At 39.0% G+C, this 15,873-nt stretch overlaps 1 protein-coding gene across 3 annotated transcripts in view; it reads right to left on the bottom strand.

Moving 5' to 3' along the window:
• Positions 1–14,125, bottom strand: part of Nfxl1 (nuclear transcription factor, X-box binding like 1) — a 44,762-nt gene extending 30,637 nt beyond the window's left edge. For 2 of the 3 annotated variants that reach the window (XR_006147240.1, XM_042678332.1), the window contains exons 1-7: positions 13,879–14,125; positions 10,927–11,100; positions 6,925–7,034; positions 3,952–4,082; positions 720–898; positions 351–512; positions 151–251 (exon numbers count right to left, since the gene is read on the bottom strand). Coding sequence is in view for 2 of the 3 variants with exons in the window: in XM_042678332.1 (XP_042534266.1) it covers positions 151–251; positions 351–512; positions 720–898; positions 3,952–4,082; positions 6,925–7,034; positions 10,927–11,100; positions 13,879–14,125 (1,104 nt within the window). In the remaining variant the exon portion in view is untranslated. Of the gene's footprint in view, positions 1–150; positions 252–350; positions 513–719; positions 899–3,947; positions 4,083–6,924; positions 7,035–10,926; positions 11,101–13,863 lie in introns of those variants that run through there. The other variant, XM_042678333.1, reaches the window with a different exon arrangement.
• Positions 14,126–15,873: the final 1,748 nt, after the last annotated feature.

Below are 15,873 nucleotides of genomic sequence, written 5' to 3' on the forward strand. Positions count from 1 at the left end.
GCTAGGAAAGAGCTGGAAATGAGCTGGGAAAGAGAGAGAGCTGGGAAAAAAGATGTTTTTCATATTCTTTAAGACCCACCCTTCCAAATAAACAAATATATATATATATGTAAACATATATAGCTATATATATTTTATATATACGCTTACTTGGTCACAGTGCCACAGTGGACTTGCACAACTTCTTTCAGCTACTTTTTTGCCACAGACACATTTTTGTCTACTAACTCTTGGACAAGGCTGACAATTTCCTAAAATCACAATGATTTATTAGCTGACAAATAATATAAAAGCAACAAAGATCACTTTGACTTCACTTAAAGTCAGAAAAAATAGGTATAGCCTTTTACCTGCATGACAAGGATTTTCACACTTATGTTGCCCACAAAGTAACTTCCGCCCACACGGAAGCTGACAGGACCATTCCTTGGCACTGCACCTACGAGGGATAGGTTTTGCTTTCTTACAGTAACAAGTAGTTGTGATCATCTTGGGACAGGGAGGGCAGGGACCTAGAGTTCAGATAAAAGGAAAAAGTTGGAAGTCAGAAATTAGAACTATTTGGACATATCAAAAAAAAATCTAGAACTTCCTCCATTAATACTTTAATATGTAACTCCTTTCAATATTTTCTCATGACAAAATCAAGTTCTCAATCTAACGTTCACTTTTTTTTTTTTCCCCCCAACATAAGAAACAACCAGCTACACAAAACCCACCTGGATGGCAGAGGAGTAGACACTTATGTCCACAAGGTGGCTTAAATTCTCTCTCACATATCTGGCCACATGAATGAGGGACAAGCCAGGGATCTAAAGGTGGATCTTCAACTTTTCCACAATAGCAATAGTATCTACTAGGTGTTTCTGATCTTTTGTATTCAAACCTACATTTTGGACTAGAAAGAAGAATGAAATTATTAAAGTTAATTTCATCTTTAAAAACAACATGAGAGATAGAATTATGAACATCCTTAGTAACAGATAACTATGTTCAATTAGTTTTACATTAAGGAATTCTTGGTTCTCTTTTTGTATTAGTAAAAAGGTAAGATCATATTAAATTCTATTTATCTGTAACAGCTCTGTACAAGATAATTTCCTGAGATGATGTTACTTTTTTATCTGCCTCCAATGATCATGAGTAGTAGTTGAGATATGCTCAATGCAGATAACCAGGGAAAATTAACATTTTTTAATCTTACAGTTTTTAATTTAACTAGCCATATAGATAGTTGCTAAACATACATATCCAGAATTAGTTGTTATGTGCACACCCAGAGGACAGCTACATTAGGTTTATACTAGTCACCTAAATCATATTCCTGTGGTATTCGCCCAGATGTCTATAAAGCTCTTTTTTTTTGGTTGGGTATGTAGTTCACAAATAAAATATATTAGTAATAGCAAGCCGAAAAGTAGACAAACAATATTCCAGCAAGAAATATGACTAAAATCTAGAATAAAAGAAGAGGGCTAGGAAGGTGGCTCAGTGGTAGAGCACTTGCCTTGCATGCCTGAGGCCCTGGGTTCGATTCCTCAGCACCACATAAGCAGAAAAAAAAAAGCTGGAAGTGGCGCTGTGGCTCAAGTGGTAGAGTGCTAGCCTTGAGCTGAAGAGCTGAGGGACAAGCGCCCAGACCCAGAGTTCAGGCCCCACGACCGGACCAAAAAAAAAAAAAAAATAGAATAAAAGAAGAAAACTTAAAGGTAAATTAAAAACTTTAATTATATTCAACATCTATAACCAAGTAGATATATCTCAAATTTGCCAAAGAAAAGTTTAAATCCTTTCATATTCTGTTAAAGCAGAATGATTTGTAACTTAATTCATGCAAATAAACTTTGATACCAGAAATTTCAAACTTCAACTCCATCAAAAATTCACTTGTGGATCACTGAAGATCATCCATTCCCAAAAGATAATGCTTGGACTTAGTTCTTCACAGACAAATGAGTATAATCAGTATACTACAGTACAACAAAGCTTCAAATTATCACTTACATTTCTTCTATATTAAAAAAATCATTTTCATTGTTATAAGAACATGTTCTGTTTCTAAACACTCAAAATACCAAAAAGGTATGTTTCTTGTAATTAAAATAAAAAATAAAATGACTCATCATTGATATAGTTAGCATTTTCTTGGAAAGAGTTAATTTCCTTTTATTTAAAAAAAGTTTATCATTTCTTTTAACTACTACAGAGAAGTATGTGTGCTTTTAATAGGCTTAGATATAAATATCTACCAAGCAAGTCACCACCTGTTACATCACCCATCAGCACTAAGAAGGAACCATTTTAGTGAGATCAACATGTACAGATACATGATTTTTATTTAAAATAATGAAATTCTAACAATGAACTCTTTTATCTTGTTCATGAACATATATTAGTAGCAATATATATTTTAAATTTATTTGTATAAAATTAATTTAAAACTATTAACATTTTTGCCAACTCGACAATAGCTTTTCAACCAAAATGGCTGGCCACTGATTTCCCTTTTCAAAATAGCTTTTTAAAAACAGTTAAATAAAAACCACAATATCTGGTTTAATTCTATTACCTATTAAAAACTAAAATTCTGCCAGGCTATAGTAGCTGGGCTTACAGCCATAATCCTACCTACTTAGGAGGCTGATAATCTGAGGCTCACAGTTTAAAGCCAGCCTGGGCAGGATAGTGAGACTCTTATCTCCAACTGAGTACCAGAAAACCAGAAGTAGAGTTGTGGCTCAAAATGGTGGAATGCTAGCCTTGAACTCCTCTTACTACAAGGAACCTTCACCTATCATTTCCCTCAATACCCTCAATGCTAACAGGGAAAAAAAAAACTCTCAATAATTGTTCAAAATTATTTTTACAAAGTAATTTTCATTATTAAAATGTTTTTTAAAGCTATACCTCCATAATTTTACAAATTTACCACTATTTATGACAATGAAGGGAAATGTGATACAAATCTAAGTTCTGTGAGACCTGAGGCCAGTGGTAAGAACCAAAACTTAGGAATACAAAAATAATTATGAGCCAGGTGCCAGTGTAATCCTAGCTACTCAGGAGGCTGAGATCTGAGGATCACAGTTCAAAGCCAGCCAGCCAGTGAAGTCCATAAAACTCTTATCTTCAATTAATCACCAGAAAACCTCAAGTGGGGCTATGGATCAAGTGGTAGAGCACTCGCGTTGGGCTGAAGAGCTCAGGGACAGTACCCAGGCTCAGAGTTTAAGCCCCATGGCCGACAAAAACAAATATGAAAGTTATAAAACATGAAGATAAAATCTAATGTTTCACAACCGTCACAATGAATCTACCCCTCTGGACTAATACAGATAAAATTTTAATATTTTCATATTTAACAAAGATATATAATTATCACTTTTCAAGTTATTCTCAAAATATAACCAAAGTCCAGAGTTCAACAATCACCAATATGCAAAATGAATAAATATCAGATAATAAACACCTGAAGTTTTGAGAATTTGATGAAAAAGCTAAAAAGCTTATAATCAAAATATATTAGATGATAATCTGTACAATATGATTTCTATAAATCTCACTAATTGGAATCCCAAAGTTCTTTAGAAACATAAAAAGTTGTTTTGGAAGTGGTGCTGTAGCTCAAGTGGTAGAGCGCTCGCCTTGAGCTGAAGAGCTAAGGGACAGCGCCCAGGTCCAGAGTTCAAGCCCCACGACTGACAAAAAAATAAAAATAAAAAGTTGTTTTGTAAGTGAAAAAGTAAAGTCTCAATAATTATTGGAAAGATACTGCATTTACAAAAATTGAAGGGGGAAAAAAAAAAACCTACCCAAGATCCCTTATCTTCACAAGCCAAGTAACTAATTGAAGGCCAAACACAGACAACTGGAACTGACAATAAAAGAAGTTAGACTCTACAACTTCAGTTTATTTGCAAGTTAACAATGTAATGAACTAGAAAAAATTACCAAGGCCAAGGATAATCTCTCTTTCCAAAGTCATCATCAGTTAAAGAAGATACAAGAAACTGGCTATCTTTCGCCCACTTCTGGATACAGGGCATGTGAAATATACAGAAACATCCTGAACAGCTCCAAACCTAAGACAGAAATGCAAGAAATTAACATGTGAATTGTTTTCTTTTGTTGATTATACAGTGCTTTTAGTATCACACTAAATTACTTTGAAAAGCAACCTAAGGATGAGAGGAATAAGAAGATGAAAATAAAGAACATAAGAAATAAATGTTCTTTATAAAAACATGTTTACATTTAGAACAATTTTTTGAAAATATATTATCACCCAAATTCAATCCATTAGAAATAATTACAGGTGATACACACACACATTTTTCCTTTTTACAAATAAATTCATTCTGGTACTAATGTGTAAAGTTTTAGTTATTAAAAGAAATAATGTGTAATATATATGTATTATAAAAGTAATATGTAACTTTAGTCTTTAACATACTATTAACATTATCCTTATACAACAAACTTTAAAAGCTGCATATATCAGATTCGTGTACTATAATTTAAACCATTTTTACATTTAGATATTTCCAATTACAAATAACACCAAAAATACACTTAAATGTATACATTTATCTCTAAAAGCCTTTTTATTATATAAAACTTATTAGTCAAACACAAAGAACTAAATTAAAGAAATTGAGAATACATACAATGTAAAAGAATTGATAGTAAATTAATTCTAAAGTCTGCTAACATTTTGACATAACAAAAAGAAATTCTGCTTTTCTCCTTTCACAACTGTTTGAAAAAAAACAGGCATGTAAGAATACTGCATAAAGCTGAAAACAGCATTTTCTTAAAAACTGATAATATCTTAGTTTTGGTTCCCCAGCTTCAAGCAGTGCCTAAAAACTTGGATATACAAAATTCAGGAGCTAAGATTGGGAAGAAAAAGGAGACAAATGGGAGCAAGAAAAGCTAATAAATGATATACCGCTGAGCTGATTATTCGTAAGAACACAGCAGTCTAGCTCTGTAGGAGCTCTCTGAATAGCTCTAGGAAGAGCTATCTTAAGACTAATCCAGTCCCGCAGGAGCCTGGAATATTCATACAATTGACCAATTCCTTGGGAGGAATGTTACCTCAAAAGGGACATCGACTCTCCAAGGTTGCATTGCATCTGTATACTGGCCGAATTGGTTTTCAAGGTGAACACATACACATACACACACACAAACACACACATACCAGTCTATTAATTCACTGCAACTGAAATCACAGTGAGTCACAACTAGACTTAAAACTGACTACAAGCACCTCAGATACCTGCATGTGCAACCTGGGCACGTTAAATTTCTGATGCACTGTATATAACCAGCCCATTTAATCCAGCCCAAGTTTCTCTAGGGAACACTGCTATGATAGCAGTGGATTAATCTGAGGTTTAGCTCAGTCTAGTATATTCAGTCATTTCTCTTTCATTACTTCATTACTGTCCCTTTAATTTCCATATAGGCAGCCTCTTTATTAGGTCATAGCTCCTCCAAGGACATGAAAAATGACTATATCTCTCCTTGCCACTTCCTAGAATGCCTTCAACATAATCAGGAGACATTAACTAATAAACTTAAGTGTCAATGAAAATTCTAGGTCTTTGAAGACAAGAAATATATCTTTCTTTCAAATCCAATGAAAGGGGCTGGGAGACACAGCTTAGTGGTAGAGTACATCTCTATCAGGCCCTTACAATCTCTAGCTTCCCAAAACATAAAAAATAAATTTAAAAAAGTAACACTGGGGGACCGGGAAGGTGGCTCAGTGGTAGAGTGCTGCCTTGCATGCCTGAGGCCCTGAGTTCGATTTCTCAGCACCACATAAGCGAAAAGAAAAAAGCTGGAAGTGGCGCTGTGGCTCAAGTGGTAGAGCGCTAGCCTTGAGCTGAAGAGCTGAGGGACAGTGCCCAGGCCCAGAGTTCAGGCCCCACAAACAGACCCAAAAAAAAAAAAGTAACACTGGGTGGGTGGGTGGGTGGGCGGGCGGGCGGGGTGGGATGATGGGAAGGATAGGAAGGAGAAACAAAGGAGGCGGCAACAATGCTTGATAAGAAATGTACTCATTACCTTACTCATGTAATTGTAACCCCTCTGTATTGCATTTTCACAATAAAAAAAAAACTTATTAAAAAAAAAAGTATGGGCTAGAAGGGTGGCTCAGTGGTGGAGTGGTTGCCTTGCATGCATGAGGTCCTGGGTTCCATTCCTCAGCACCACATAAGCAAAAAGAAAAAAATGCCGGAAGTGGCGCTGTGGCTCAAGTGGTAGAGCGCTAGCCTTGAGCTGAAGAGCTGAGGGACAGCGCCCAGGCCCAGAGTTCAGTCCCACGACTGGAACCCCCCCCCAAAAAAAAGTAACACTAAAAGCTATGTAATATTGTACATTTAACATTTCATATTTGTGGAAACCTCTAAATTACAGATGTTAAAAATGCTTTGCCAAATCAATATGTGCATTTAAAATTAACAGTACTTGCTTCAGATATGAATAGTGATAAAACACTGAAAGCTCAGGGCTAGCTTTTTTAAATTTCAGATTTATAAAATGAAGAATTGCATGTGAAGTTATAAATTGGAGCATTTTTATTTTTTTTTATTTTTTATTTTTTTTGGGTCCGGTCGTGGGGCCTGAACTCTGGGCCTGGGCACTGTCCCTCAGCTCTTCAGCTCAAGGCTAACGCTCTACCACTTGAGCCACAGCGCCACTTCCAGCTTTTTTCTTTATGTGGTGCTGAGGAATCGAACCCAGGGCCTCAGGCATGCAAGGCAAGTGCACTACCACTGAGCCACCTTCCCAGCCCTGGAGCATTTTTAAACAAACATAAATAAAAGGAAAATAAGTGGGTAAACATAATAAATGCAAAGTAAGATATTTAGGGGAAAAGTATTAATATCAATAAGGAGAAATACTTACTGCTTGGTTTCTCTTCACTGAAGCAATGCAAATTAAGCATGTCATAGCCCCTGCTTGAAAAGCTTCATTTACATACTGCTTCGTTCGCTCTAATTCACGTAAATCTCCATCTTAAAATTGAAAAATTTCATTGTAAGCAATATCTAACTATAAGAAAACATATAACAAAAGCTGAGAAATATTAATTGCTCAAAACATAACTATAAAATGACAATTCTAACAAAGAAAAAAAAAGCACCCAAGAAACTGTTAAGAGGTTACAAGTCTATGGATTAAATCTTTTTTTTGCCAGTCCTGGAGCTCCAACTCTTCACTTGGGCACTGCCCCTGAGCTCCTTTTTGCTAAAGGTTAGCACTCTACCACATGAGCCATACCACCACTTCCAGCTTTTTCTGAGATTAACTGAAGATAAGAGTCTCATGGACTTTCCTGCCCTGGCTGGCTTCAAACAGTGATCTTCAGATCTCAGCCTCCTGAGTAGCTAGGACTATATGTGTGAGCAACTGGCACTCCACTATGAATTAAATCTTAGATATTTAATTGGAAAGCAGCACCTCTGTGCTCTCAATACATACTCACTTTTCTTAACAAATCTGTTGAGGGCAGAATTACAGGTAAGAGCACCAAAACATACAGTAATAACAGAAAGAATTAAGAAAATATGAAAGGAAAAAAAAAGTAAAAACTAAGTAGGACTAGTTTGTGCAAATACAACCATGGGGTGTATGTTTAGCACATAGTATTTTTTTAGAGATTAATATTTGTAATATTATAGTTTAAAATTAAGTAAGTGAGGGCCGGGCGCGGGTGGCTCACGCATGTAATCCTAGCTACTCAGGAGGCTGAGAGCTGAGGATCGCGGTTCAAAGCCAGCCCGGGCAGGAGAGACCGTGAGACTCCTATCTCCAATAAACCACCAGAAAACCGGAAGTGGCGCTGTAGCTCAAGTGGTAGAGTGCTCGCCTTGAGCTGAAGAGCTGAGGGACAGCACCCAGGCCCAGAGTTCAAGCCCCACAACCGACAAAAAAAAAAAAATTAAGTAAGTGAATTTTATTTCAACTTTCCTAAAGTTTGACCAATTTTTGATATATGCTGAAGAGAGATATGCTGAAATACCATTTAAAAGAACAGAATAAAAATGTATATGTGGACTTTTCTCTTTCTTACTTGGTATTCAATTACTAGTCTTCAGAAACTCCTAACATGGTACCTTGAACCATTATAAATATCTTCATTCATAGTATCGCCCTCTCAACATAGCATATTCTTAATAAAAGCTTGTTGAAAAAAAATTATAGTCATCACAGTACAATAGCACTGTTTCATTAAATTATGTTCACAATTTCTGCTTTCAAAAGTAGGGAATCTTTTTTAGGAAAAATATTTTTTTAAACAGGTACTAAGCATTTATTTGCTAGACATTATACTATTAGAATTTCCATAACATTAATTTTCTTAATGTTACAGAAGAAAAATTTGAGACAATTAATTACAAGGTAAGTCCTCTTAACCCTCGTCTATGCTACAATGACAAGTTATAGCAGAAAGCTACAAAAAGAACAGGCAATAGCAAAATAATAAAACAAGTACAATGACAGTAAAAGACAATTAATTCAAGAAAAGAGACTTGTCTTTCGTACATAAAAATTGTACAATACAGACTGACCAAATCTCCAAGAAAATCTGACTAAATCTCCAATAGGAAGAAACTTAAGTACAAAATTTATGCAGCAATAACCAAATTGAAATTAAAACTTAAACTGCCAAAAAAAGAAAAATTAAATAAAATATTGGTTCATTATTTACTTCCTACCATTTAAGTGAACATAAGATTTATAAAAACTTTCCTTACAATAAATGTAATTCAAATATATACATATAAAAGCATTCCCTCAACTATGTTTAAGTTATTAAAGATGAATACCTTATCATAAACTAACACTTAAGTTTTAAAAATATCTTTTAAAAGAATTAGTAATTATATCTACTATATAATTTTATTTTCAACACAGCTATATAACATCTCAAGTTTCATCTATTTAAAATCTAATTCAAAATTTAATGACATGGAATGAGCTTTGGCAAAATAAAGTCTAACTTTATCGTTATAAAATTAAAGGTTTCTTTGAAGTTTGTATTAAAATTTTACTGCAGCAAGAAATTGTACTGCCAGAACATCACAATGGACGGTATGACATTTGTAGTTACACATTTCAAAAAGATCACTATCAACAACTGAAAAAAAAACACATGAGCAGCCAAGACTAGAAGGAGCAAGAAGTACCAATTAAAAGCAGTTAGAGCAGGTGAAGCAAAAAATGACCTTAAGCAAGTTACCTGATATGCCTCAGTTTTCTCATCTATGAAACAGTAATACCAACTACCTCAGTTACTGAACAAAGGCTTGATTTAGGCAAAGATAGTATACAGGGAAACAAAAAGAAATATATGCATTAGGGAGGTTAAAAAGGACTAATAAGGGCAGCCTGGGCTAAAAAAAGTAAGTTCCAGTTCCAGACTACCTGTCTCAAAGGTAATCTAGCCTGTCCAAGACTAGCCTGTTCAAAAAAGAAAGAAAAGAAAAGAAAACAAATCTACAAGGCTTTGGTGACAATACTGTTTTCTTTTTAGATTTACCTTTACTTAGATTTACTTCTGAGATATAGCAAATTCTGTAGTAACTAATTTGACAATATAATACCTATCTTTATGACACTAGTGCATAGAGGCAACTACTAAATCATTGAGGAGTAAGAGAAAGGAATGAACTACATGGATCATTCTGCTCCAAGATTTGACTAACTCACATTCTTGAACTGACTTTATACAACTAGTGTGCAGACTCTGTTGTGTTTCTCACTGTTACAATGAAGCACATGATCATTCTGCCCTAAGATTTGACTAACTCACATTCTTGAGCTCTTTAGACAACTAGTTTGCAGATTCAGTTCTCAGGCACAAAGTCCCAGGACTGGCACTGGCGCGCACACACACACGCACGCGCGCACACACACACACACAATGTTTTGGGGCCCATTTCATTTCTTTATTACTTTCATTTTATATCTTCACCCTTGATTGTCATATTAAGAAATCTGATATGTGTATTTATCTTGTGTATATGTAGGTTACTCTTAATGATATATCATGAGATAAGTGACTCTCTACTTCCTACTGATGTTTTTCTGAATTATTATCTTGTGCTTCTTTTTTTAGTAGTGTAAATTGTTCAAAGGGTTTATTGTAATATTTTCAGACATATTTATGTAACGTACTTTGATCAAATTTACTCTATTACTTTCTTAATCCTCCTGCCCTGCCTCCTTTTAATAGTTTTTAGTGGTTTCAGTATGATATTTTCATATCTGTATATTATCTGCTTTCTTGCAATGTGGAAGTAAGGCCAGTGATGGCAGAATTTAGAAGGTTTAGTAAAATAGTAGCTCACACCTGGAATCCAAGATACTCAGGAGGTTGAGATCTGAGGACTGTGGTTCAAAGACAGAGCAGGAAAATCCATGAGACTCATCTCAATTCATCTACCCAAAAACCTGGAAGTGGAGGTATGTCTCAAGTGGTAGAGTGCTAGTGAGCAAAGAAACTCAGGGATAGCACGCAAGCTTTGAGTTCAAGCCCTAGGCCCTGCATGAAAAAGGAGAAGAAGGGAGGCGAGGGAGGAAGAAGAAATGAACAAGAGACTGAGAAGAGTATCTCAAGTCCTCCAGTCTAATGAAATCACAACCAAGGCCAACTTGCCCTATTTATCTTTCAGAGAGCTTTGATAATACCAGCAGCACTAGACACACCCTCAGTATTCCTATAACCAAACTATGTCCTTTGTTGAGATATTGTAACAACATGAAACTCAAATAGCAAAATCCAACTTTACAACATGATGTGCATTCTCAAGATACAGAACTATTTTATATAGTGTAAAATGATACCCAAGAAAGAATATACTTTCACTGATGTCAAAAAGTTAAAATTTAAAAGATCAGTACCTGTCTGAGTAGTGTACGTTATAAATGTATTAGCAACTATTTTTCCCCGTTTCCCTTCAAAATCTTCATCTCCTTCTTCTTCAGATGAAGAGCTAAAGTGTTCTTCAACAAATTTTTTGGCTGCAGCTTCATTAGCCTTTTTGATTTCCTCAAATTTCCTCTGAGACATTAATTCTGTTTGAAAGAAAAGAAATGGTTTCATGTCTATAAATTACTCTCCTCAAAAAGCAAGGCATGATAACATACTAGTATCTCTTTTTTTCTACATCATTTTAAACATGTTTCAAAGTCCTTAAGAGCATTATCTTTTCCAAATTTCTTAACAACACAAAGAAAGTACAACAAAAACTCTCACTTCTGTAAATATCCTACTAAAAGCTGTAAACTGCTATAGACAGTAACTCAAATTAAGGGAAAAATTACAAAGTTATAATACAAGTATCAAAAACATGAACAATCTCAAAATAAAAACATTAGCAAAAATGAAAATGAAATGTTTTAAAATATATAATACACTGTGATTTTTTTTGTTTGTTTAAGATGTAGAGGAACATGCTGAGTGGGGGCACATCACAATCAGGGAAGGTGGGTGTACTTCCCACCATTTCTTTTTGAGCAATAACCCAGCCAAACACACCAAAGAGCTTGTGCAGGCAGTATTCACTGTATACTTCTCATTTTAGAATGCTCAAGAACTCTTGGCCTTCAATAGGGACTTGACATTATTGGTTACAAAAAAGAAATAGTTAATGTTCATCCACACAAAATGTTAACATGGCAATGTGCTTCTTACAACTGTTTTCCAAAACAAAATGCTAAAAGCAGAATTTTGATTACATTCTTCCACTACTTTCCAAAAAAGATGTCAAAGTACTTTGCATTAGTTCTTTTACTATTCTCTTTAGCAATGTCTGTGTTTCTCACTTTGTTAATTAAATAATACTTCATAGGATATATACTCAAGAGACTTCAAACTGCCTGAGAGCAAGAATCCTGGGAGTTCTCTTCGTGCATTGAATGTTAATAAGATCTAGGAACAGCAGCCATTGTTTTAAGAAAAGAACCACAAATCTGCTGAACTAATACGGACTAATGCCCTTATTGAGAAGTTTGGATTTACAAATTTAAATAACTAATATAAAACTTGCTTTATACTTGGAACTGAGAGTTACTACACCAAGATAAGCACACTTATTTTTAAGTGGTGTATTTGTACCTAATCATGTTGTATCTTTTATTTCACTTGTAAAATGTTCTCCTTGTCTTACTGCAACCAGTTTGGTTAGTGATTATCAGCCAAAACCTTCACAAGTAAAACTAGAAGAAAATGTATACAATGTGCTTACCTAGGAAATCTTTTGAATATCAAGGTTTAAAAAAAAATTAGCTAGGGGCTGGGAAGATGGCTCAGTGGTAGAGCGCTTGCCTTGCATGCATGAGGCCCTGGGTTCGATTCCTCAGCACCACATAAGCAAAAAGAAAAAAGCCGCAAGTGGCGCTGTGGCTCAAGTGGTAGAGTGCTAGCCTTGAGCTGAAGAGCTGAGGGACAGCGCCCAGGCCCAGAGTTCAGGCCCCACAACCGACAAAAAAAAAAAAAAAAAAAAAAAAAAACTAGCTATAAGATATGTAATAAAATGATGTGTCATTATTCTATGGGGAATTAGTACTTTAAGATATTAGAAAAGAGACTAATTTGGACGGATATAAGTTTGATAAATGTATTTAGCTAGCATCTTAAACTTACAAACAGGCAACTTTCCACAGATGTCTTACAGTCAAATATTAACTACCTGGTTAGACAATGCTTCCTTTCCTTCTAGCCACAAAGACCAAGGAAAGGTACCAAAATGTTCACATGTCTCCATATTGCATCTCCATACCACCATTACCATGATAAACTTAACAGGTACACCTAAACCTAAGAAGAAAACTCAGCTCAGCACTTTAGCGCTTCTCAGGCTCCTAACATGACCTTAGTTTGATGAAGGGTACAACTCCAAGGAAGGGTACAAATTCATGAAAGGACTTGAAATTTGCGAACAAGCATAATAGTCCAGGAAAGTACCACCAGTCAAAGTGCTTACAGGATATAAGCAAATAAAATCAATAAAAGACAATCTTCTGGTAAACATGACCAATTGATTGACAACCGGTCGCAGAAGTAAGAGACAATGTGGTAAAATGGAGAGTCAAGCCCAATCTTATGGATTTCTACCCTGCAACTATTTCCATACACTTAGACGTTAAGGTCACATGAACGTTTTTTCTTTTTTAACTTAAAAGGAAAAAAAAAGTTGTTCAGCAAATTTTTGAGGTATTTTAAAACAAGCCAGGCACTGATGGCTCCACTCCTGTAATCCCAGCTATTCAGGAGGCTGAGAAAACCGCCAAAAAGCCACAGATGGAGATGTGGGTCAAGGAGTAGAGTCCCAGCCTTGAGTGGCAAAAAAAACGCTAAGGGACAGTGATCAGGCCGGCCTTGAGTTCAGGCCCCAGTACTGGGGCAGGAGAAGAGAAGGGAAGGAGGGGGGAAGGAGAAAGGGGATGGGGACAGGGGAGGGGAGGGGAAGGGGGAGAGAAGGGGAAATCAAGTCACATGTCTAAAAAAACACTGTCGGAACCACACAATACTACGGACTAAGTACAATTTATAGTCTAGGAATTCAGGTACAGTAAACAAAAGCGGGGAGCGGAGAGGGGGTTGGGGGGAGGAAGGGAGGGTGATGGGCAGAGAATTGGCCGGAGAAGTATCAAATGGTGTGAGTGCAGAAAAATCTGCCCGAGAGGTGTGAGAAGAGGACCCAGGAATGAAGAGAGGAAAACGCGAAGAGAGAGGCCCGGGGGGGGGGGGGGGGGGTCGGGGAGGTGGGGGCAGCCCCACCCGGAAAGCGCCCCGAGAGGGGCGCCGAGGCGTCCAGGTGAGAGCCCCGGGGGGACCCCAGTCTTCCTCACCACTGGCCGGAGACGGCGGCGGCGGCGCGTCGGGGCCCGCCGGGCTGAGCCGGCTGCCCGCGGCGGCCCCTCCGGGCCCGGGGGCGGGGTGGACGGCCGCCCCCGACCCCTTGCCTCGCCCGCCTCCCGCGCCGCGCACGGAGACTCCGCCGCGCAGGGGAACTCCGTTTCCCGCAGAAGGGGCTGCGGTGGCCCGTCCTCGGGCGCGGCCTCGGCCGCCCGCCACCTGGCGCCAGGAAGCCTCCATCCCTGTGGAGAAAAGAAAAGGACGGGAGGGAAAGGGGCGTCCAGCGGCGGGAGCCGGGCGGGGACGCGGCGCGGCCCGCCGGGCCCGAGCGGCGGCCGGGGCCCCCGGGGGCCAGCAGCCGGGCGCGGCCCGGCCTCTCCCGGGGAGCAAGTCCCCGCGAATCCCGGACACTCCTGGAGATGGACCGAAGAGGGCGAGGACCAAGAGGACCGCGCGGGGCCGGGAACTGCCTGCCCGCGACGTCGGACGGGTCAGTCACGGAAAGCGCCTCCGCAGTGTCAGCGTGTGGGAGCCAAGAACCGCCGCCCGACAACGGTCCACTGACCCCGGAACTCCCGCCGGGAAGCGGCAGCCAGAAGCCGACCGCACCGAGAGCGACGTCTCCTTACCGACGGCGCCCACTCGCAATGACTACAACTCCCAGAAGCCCCTGCCCGCGCGGCAGGCAGAACGCGTGGCGGTACGGGAGGCTTCCTTCTCCGGAAGTGAGGGGAGGGTCGATCCAATGCGCGTGAGCGACGCTTCTGGCCCCCCCTCCACCCTTTGGAAACTACGATTCCCAGCGTCCTCGGGGGCTGGGGGGCGGAGCGGACAGCTCCCGGGAGCGCACCCTGGAAATCGGACGAGGCCCTGGATCCGGCCATGAGTTGCGGGTTTTCCGCGTCTGTCCTTCACCTAACTGCTGCTGGGCAGTGCAGGTGATGGGACGCGAGCTGAAAACCCCGGAAAGAAGGGAAGGAGAGCTGGGGAGAGGCTGAGGCGGGGCTTCTCCGACTGCTGGGGCGTGCTGACATTCCTCGACCGCGGAAAACGAGTTTTCCATCCGTGGCTACTTTTGCGATGGCGCCTTCACCTAGATTTTAGGAAGGGGGAGAAAACCATAGCTGCGAGCCAGGATCTCACTCAGCTGCGACTTCCCGGAGCATAGGGACTGGGGGCGGCCAGGGGGAGGGGGTCGGATGGAGAAGCGGATTGCTTCATGTTTCGGGTCGTACAGTCGTCTTACAAACCCTTCAATTATTTAATTCCCGGACGTTAAATGTCAATATCTAATGTTTAGATCGAATGTGTCAGATGTCAAGTGCTTTTTGAAAGAGCTTTACGTATGCATTGACGGATTGGTTGGGGAGGGTTAGACAGTTCATTTGGTTTGGTTTGGGTTTTGGTATAGTCTTGTTATGTTTGCAGTTTGTTTGCTTGTTTGTTCGTTGTAAGAAAGGGATCTCTCCGCTTTGGATATGCTGGCCTTGAACTCAAGAACCTGCCCCAAATACCATCACCCCCCATCCCCAGTCCTGCTGGAATCTCAGGCCTGTGCCACCTTGCCAGCTGTACTCATTTGGTACTCACAATAGTCCTATTTATCATCCCCACAGCAGGTTAAATAGCTTTCTCTTAATCATGTAGCCAAAGCCTCAATCCTAAATCGTATGATTTAATAGAAATCATATTTTTACCCTTTTACACACATAGCACATAATAGCTTATCTGTTATCCAAACTCAAGCAGTGTCCCTGGGAATGTTGTCATAACCTCACTGACTAAAAAGTTAAGTGGTGTGCAGCAACTCTTAACATTGTATTTGTATAGAAGCTTTTAGAGTAGCAACTGGATTTCAAAGCTGAAAAGTTCTAAGGTAGACGTTTCCACAGCCAAGTTTTCAAATGCAGGAAAAGAAGCTGTCACAGCCTGAGAACCTAACAATTGTTACAGAGTAATGTCAGGAAATATGAGTGACTACTAATGAG

Source organism: Dipodomys spectabilis, unplaced genomic scaffold (genome assembly GCF_019054845.1).
Source record: "Dipodomys spectabilis isolate Male_0828 unplaced genomic scaffold, ASM1905484v1 ptg000043l, whole genome shotgun sequence".
Lineage (NCBI taxonomy): Eukaryota > Metazoa > Chordata > Mammalia > Rodentia > Heteromyidae > Dipodomys > Dipodomys spectabilis.